The following is a 7,500-nucleotide window of genomic DNA, read 5'->3' as shown; positions in this document are numbered from 1 at the left end:
TTTCTCTCCGAGGCAAACCCAGGCATCGCCGAGTATCAGCGTCGGGGCGAACGAAGAAAACAGCAGGGTAACAGCCAAGGCATTTTACTGCCTCTCATAAATCGCTCCGCCCTTCCACGGCAACGCATGCGCAGTGGGAGGTCTTTGCTGGGTGCCAACTGGGCGGTCCTTTCCTGGGTGGCAGCGGCACCTTCACCTGCCTGCGACCTGACCCATCAGTGCCAAACCGACCTAGCGCGGATTGTGATCTGAGATTAACTTCTCTCGGTCGCATTCTTCGACGCCGACTTTTCCATAAGAAAAATAAGAAAAAAAAAACGAACCTAAGCGAGTATTTGTTTTCAAATATTTTAGCCTTCGAGACCACACGTATGTGCGTGCGTTCGTTTTGTGTGCATGTGTCAATTTGCAATCGAATGCAAGAAAGATATAGTTACGATAAGAAATTTTTTTTCCGTTGACACTCACTGTAGGAATAACGAAGGAGGAAAAAATTGATTGCCAGAACTACTTCAGGAGTGTAGCTACAACGGCTGAGTTCGGCGATCTGGCGCTGCTGGCCAACGCTGTGGCCATGAAAGGCGAAGAAGACGGAACCATGGCCGCCCTGGCGCCACTGGTGCCCACGGAAGATGTCCCCGCGCCGCCCATCACCGAGGTGAATAGCGACCCTTCTACCGGGAACACCGCCCCGGCGGTCAACAGCGAAAAGACTTCGAGCGGCGGCAAGAGAGGCGGCGCCCGTCGGCAGGAAAAGCCGCCCTACTCCTACATAGCCTTGATTGTGATGGCCATTCAGAGCTCCCCGCAGAGGAGGCTGACTCTGTCGGAAATCTACCAGTTCTTGCAGCAGCGCTTCGCCTTCTTCAGGGGCTCTTACACCGGATGGAAGAACTCCGTCAGGCACAACCTGTCGCTCAACGAGTGCTTCATCAAGCTTCCCAAGTCGATGGGGCGTCCCGGTAAAGGACACTACTGGGCCATAGATCCTACGGCAGAGCTGATGTTCGAAGAAGGCTCCTTCCGACGCCGACCAAGAGGGTTCCGCCGGAAAGTGCAGGCCATGAAGCCCTACCCGCTTTACCAAGGGCCAGCGCCCAGTTTACCGACCCCTTATGATGTCTGCGGCACTCAGCTTCCACCTGCGACACAGTATGCCCAGTACCCATCATACCAGGATTACACAACAGGATACCCACAAGTACCGACTTCCTACGGCGGTAATATGTACGGGGCATCGTCTTGCTTGCCCTCCTACAGCGGCGGTGGAGGAGGAACGGTCGCAGAATACCCACCAACGTCTCCCGGTGTTTATACGAGTATGACGCCAGCGGCGCCTCTGCCGCCCATGGGCGCTCTTGCCGATAGGGATATGTGGTCTGCTCTCACACCCAACACAACACCCACCCTCACGCCCACGGCCGGTTACGTTAAACAGAGCAACAGCCCCTCAGGTGAGGAAACGAACAGTAGGCTATATGATACGTGAAATTGCAACGCGATTTTTATTCGCATATTGAAATTGTATAATGTATATGAGAGAAATCTATAAAAATTCTATATGAAACGGCAACAGACAGACAGACGGACAAGTAAAAAAACTAGCACACATGCAATATTATATATATATATATATATATATATATATATATATATATATATATATATATATATATATATATATATATATACATATATATAGAGAAGAGAGAGAGAGAGAGAGAGAGAAAGAGAGAATCTGCACAGGCCAAATACAATACAGAATACACCTTATGAACCAAGAAATCAAAGTAGTCATGGCAAAAGTAATTGAAACCCATTATTAAGCGAAAATGAAACATAACATTAATATAAATAAATAATTTCATCAGTCTCACTGATTAAAACATAAATGTTACACAACCAACGAGGTCGGTTATCACCATTCCTATTTCTTATCTGATTCAATATCCCACTTAATATAAGATTTCTTACCCAACGATCGTTCTTCCTTTCTGTTCAGAATTCATTTCCGTGCCCGTGTTAAAATCGACACGTTTAGCAACACTCCTTTATATGAGAGAGAGAGAGAGGAGAGGAGAGATAGAGAGAGAGGAGAGAGAGGAGAGAGGAGAGAAGAGAGTAATAGCACCGAGGAACACATAACCAGGAAGTTTCTATCATCAGATTACGTAAGCAATTTCCTAATCTGCATCTTTGATCCAGGATTTATTCATAAATAATGATTCAATATTTTGGGTAAGATCATTCACTTATGCACTTTCCATTTAGTACTTCTTGATGCATAGAGCACGAGCTGTAGTTCCACTATTTTTCCATGGGAACGTTTGACTTACGTATTTTTTGACTCATTACAAATTATAGGCAAATACGGGAAACAAAAATTCCACTTCAAGTTTTACAAAAATAATTAGAATAACGTACTAATAGAGATATGATAATTTATTCTTATGTAGACAAAATTAAGCAAAAGAGTGTATATAATAATTAATAATAATAATAAGAATAATAATAATAATAATAATAATAATAATAATAATAATAAATTTTATTTCAGCCTGTGTCTTTAGTTTTTATCTGGACATTAATCACGCTAAAGATAAACCCTGCATAGTATTCAGAGAACGGTAATTTGTGGGAACTAATGTTAAACCGGAAAAACGTTACTGTGTCTATTCGGACTGCTGTAAGGCCAAAAGTCGAAATAATAATAATAATAATAATAATAATAATAATAATAATAATAATAATAATAATAATAATTCTCCAATCATCGTCACCAATGTGCTATTATTTGCCCAAGAAAATGGCCTGCCTCATAGAAATAATACACAGCGAATCATAAGTTCTGCAAACAAATCAAGACCTATGATTAATGATAAAATAATAATAATAGATACACTCTTTTACGTCCATCTCTTCAATTTGTAAATTAAGTGCTTTTATCTGGCGATTCATTTAATTAAGAAAATAAGATGATAACTGCTAAGAAATTAATTTAGTTTGATGACAATAACGATAACTGAGTTTTTGTGGGAACATTTTTCAAAGAATAATAAACATATTCGTTCTGTATCTATAATTATGAGTAGTAATACTGACCCACCCATGAATTTCAAATAAAGCTAACTTTTCATACAACGCACACATATTTATATATATTATATATATATATATATATGTATATATACATATATTACATATCTATTCTATCTATCTGTCTATCTTCTATCTATATATATAATAAAAATATATATATATATATATAATATATATATATATATATATATATATATATATGTATATAATGCAACAGTACACTATGAATACAAAAAGACCGATAAAAATACTTTAACCATATATTTCAGATACTTCTGTATCCCTGCTCAGTGATGAACAATGATACAGAAGAAGTATCTGAAATATATGGTTGAAAGTGTATTGAGTATTTCTATGGGCCTTTTTGCCTTCATAGGGTACTGTTGAATTACAGCAAAAGAACGTTCACTTATATATATATATATATATATATATATATATTATATATATATATATGTATATATTTATATACTAGAGGGCAAGTTTAAATATACTATATATTATATATTTTATATTTATATAATTAATTAAGTTCTCACTATCTATATATATATATATATATATATATTATATATATTATTTATATATATTATATATATTACATACGGTAAGGATAATGCATTTATTGCATCGAAAAAAGATTAACAGTCTTCCTGACAACTTGGGATTACGAGAAAATACGAGAAAAAGAACGAATTTAAACACGCCCTTTTTGTTAGTTAATAATTCTACGTTATTCGATAGAATATTTGCTTAGACTATTTTTTTTGCATTACTGCATCTGTTGGACAATTACAGAACATAAGAGCCCTCCACCATCCGCCATCAAAGATCTTCCAGGTACACATCTCATTGTTCAGGTCAGGAATGGCAGAGTGAGTGACCAAAGGAGCAAGGCCATCAGCCCCTCCTCACCTAGGCTATGAATCTGGGTAATCTCGCCTGGTAGCAGAGGACACTACCGATCACACCACGGAGCTCATTACAAACACATAACCCCTTATACACACACACACACACACACTTACATATAAATTTTTCGATATATATATATATATATAGATATATAGATATATATACAAAATATATATATATGTATATATACATACTATACTATATATATATAGCATATATGTATATATATATATATATATATATATATATATATATACAAAAAATAATATATAAATGGAATATTATATACTATATATATATATATATAATATATATATATATATATATATATATATATATATATATATATATATATTAGTAACAAATACCCTCTTTATATTGAATCTCCACTTTACTCTTGGAATGACTTAAAACTAAAGGACCTCATTATGTGGTAAATGCATCTACCCGGTTAAAGTTTCAAGCAAGATGCATTTCCTAAAGATTTTCCTTTGGGTAAAATGAATTCGATACTCAGGGTTATTTGTAGACCAATATATGAGAGTGTAAAAGGTTATGCGAATTTATTAAAAACATATTTCTAATTCTAGACGATTCCAAAGTTTTTTATACAGTTTTAATATCAAACACTATGAATAAAACCTGATGTTCAAAGCCTGGCATAATTGCAATACCTCCTCCGCTAAACCACACTCAATGACGACAAATAAATGAAGGTGGCATTGTTTTTATCCTTTGCTTCGGCAGTTAGATGTTAAACTGATCGTTGGAAGTATGATATATAAAATGTCAGAGCTTTAACCTACAGTAATGAACATTGTCCAAAATACATTAAGGTACCGATGAAGTGTGGATTTGACAAAATATTAAAAATGGTAACATTACCAGCAATAATTTGGTTTTAGGTGTCGGTTTGTATTATAATGTAGATTCTACAATTTTCCTGATTACTGGACTTTTCAACAACATTCCATGTTACAATAGAAGAAACATTTTAAATGAACGTAGAACGATGTGTGCCCTTTAAGGCACATAAAAGAATAACATAAACGTAAGACAGCATATTAATTCTAGATCACTGGAAATGTTTTCTAAACCTTAATTTAAATACTGACTGTGATTTTCTAATGAAGATTTACCTATATAATTAGATATCTACATTTTCAAATAGTTATATGCATTTATATAACACAAATAGAAAAGCTCTCTATCAAATAAGAAAAATCACAGAAAAATACAACAGTAAGTAAGTAAGTACTTCGTTTTACTGCAGGTATTTTACCTAAATTAAACCCTAAATCAGTTTCAAGACGATAAAAGTCATTGCTTATAAGAAATCGCCTATTCTTCGGACCTTCCACAGATTCTGTCAAGTCTTCAAATGAATTTTCATAACATCATGTTTTGCACGCTGACGATAATCTGTGCTAGTTTGATAAACACCACTGACCCCATCCTGTTTATTAAAGAATAAAGTAATGAACTCTATAAAAGGTGCAACGATTTAAAAAGATTTAGTGCCACGAATGACAAGGTATCGTCCTCTGATCACCCGTCGACTCTTCGCACGATTTGATTTTGCTCGTGTTTACCCATCACTTCATATAAGCAATTACGATTTTCATGATAACATTAGTAATATTGTCACTTGAAATTCGATGAGTTATGTTAATTTTTAGTTATTTGAATTTAAGGTGAATACGATCACCTTTGTAAATAAGTTCATTTTAAAATCAGCGTACAGATATTACTGATACCGTCAGCGGTGTCAGTTCAAATATGAGCAACGGTTTTTTCTTCAGTAGCTAAATCAACAGAACTGATAACTAATAAGAGTTGCCATTAACAAAAATATGCGACTTACAACGACAAGAGAATTTATATATAAAAAAAACTCTAGATAGAAAACATTATTGTACAAACGAAGCCAGTGGCCTGACGCTGTCGTTTCTAACATTAAAATAAAATTCAATATAATGCCAATGAAAATGCAAAAAAAAAGTAAATAAATAAAATAAAAAAGATGCAAATCATATTCTTCCCCGGCGCCTGTAGAGTGCCAGGGACGGAGCGCTGACGGTGGCATGTTGTCGTAGGGAGAGTGCCAAGTTGAATCGAGGCACCGACAATCCCCGGATGTTTGCATAGTGTTTATGACCAAAGAGAACTGATTAGGGATGATTAGGGATTCCCATTTCAACTATAACAGTATCGCCGATTGGCCGCAGATGGCGCCTAAATGTTCAGGCCTTTGCAATTGTTGGGAGAGAATCCTTCGTAATTCATATATGCCATTTATACGTCTGTACAGAAAGACTGATGTTTAGATAGATACATGCAGTCTTATGGAATGTAATTTTCTAATCGTTTTCCATAATATTATTTTGAATAATTTCAAAGTAACTTTTTAGTCTTAACCATTAAATTCATTGTAGTTTTGGAGAGTAAAGATATAAAAGATAAAAAAAAATTCTCGATGCATTAGCCAAGAGAAAAAACAATATTCTTTGCGTCCCTTACTGTTTTATACTTGATTAATGTAATTTAATTATTTGTATTATTATTATTATCATCTCTTGCAGCAACGTTCCAACTATTCATGCAAGGTATTTGGCAATTATATCTTAATTATTTATTCATCCAGTGCAAGAGGAGTTGTACTGAAAATACAGAGATAACAAAAACATATAAAAGATCCGGAAGGAATATCGAATTCGTGTGCAGAGAGAGAGAGAGAGAGAGGAGAGAGAGAGCGCAAAATGGTTGTGACAGCCACAGATTTAGCTTAATTTCTTTTAGTGATTAAGAAAAAATAAAATGAACAGAACATAAAGCAAGTTTCTGTTAATCTTGAAAAATGAACTGTAATTAGGAGTTTTACATACATGCTCATATATGGAAGTTAAGCTTTTGACGGATACTGAATAACTGACTTACAGTTGGTGATATTTTATAAATGATAATAATTATAATTATAATAATAATAAAATAATTATAATAATAATAAAGAAAAAAAAGAAAGAAAGAGAGAGAGAGAGAGAGAGAGAGACGAGAGACAAGAGAGAGAAAAAGAAAAGAAAAGAAGAGCAGAGAGAGAGAGAGAGAGAGAAATCGTTACTGACTTTGATAAGTATGGTATCATAGTTTATCTGTAAGATTGTAAATAGAAATATATACACCATTGAGAATGACCTCATTTGGCCCTCTACTAGTCTGTTAAAGTAGCACAGAAAAAGCCGCTATTCGAAAAGTAGAGAAGAATCTCTACAAGCGTAACGCTGCTGAAGTAGCCATTACTTATAATAATAATAATAATAATAATAATAATAATAATAATAATAATAATAATAATAATAATAATAATAATAATAATAATAATAATAATAATAATAATAATAATAATAATGATGATAATAATAATAATAATGCTTGACACGGAAAAAATAAACGGTTAGGAAAAATGGGAGATACTTCCTTGCACTTTGA

General features: G+C 34.4%; 1 protein-coding gene across 1 annotated transcript in view; it reads left to right on the top strand.

The window, feature by feature from the left end:
- Positions 1–223: 223 nt before the first annotated feature.
- Positions 224–7,500, top strand: part of LOC135195648 (forkhead box protein F1-like) — a 118,154-nt gene continuing 110,877 nt past the window's right edge. The window contains exon 1 of the mRNA XM_064222022.1: positions 224–1,454. Coding sequence (XP_064078092.1) covers positions 575–1,454 — 880 coding nt within the window. The 5' untranslated portion in view covers positions 224–574. The remainder of the gene's footprint in view (positions 1,455–7,500) is intronic.

This window comes from Macrobrachium nipponense, chromosome 16 (genome assembly GCF_015104395.2).
Source record: "Macrobrachium nipponense isolate FS-2020 chromosome 16, ASM1510439v2, whole genome shotgun sequence".
Taxonomy (NCBI): Eukaryota; Metazoa; Arthropoda; class Malacostraca; order Decapoda; family Palaemonidae; genus Macrobrachium; species Macrobrachium nipponense.
The sequence above is the reverse complement of the archived record's forward strand: the minus strand, read 5'-3'. Positions and strand labels throughout refer to the sequence as shown.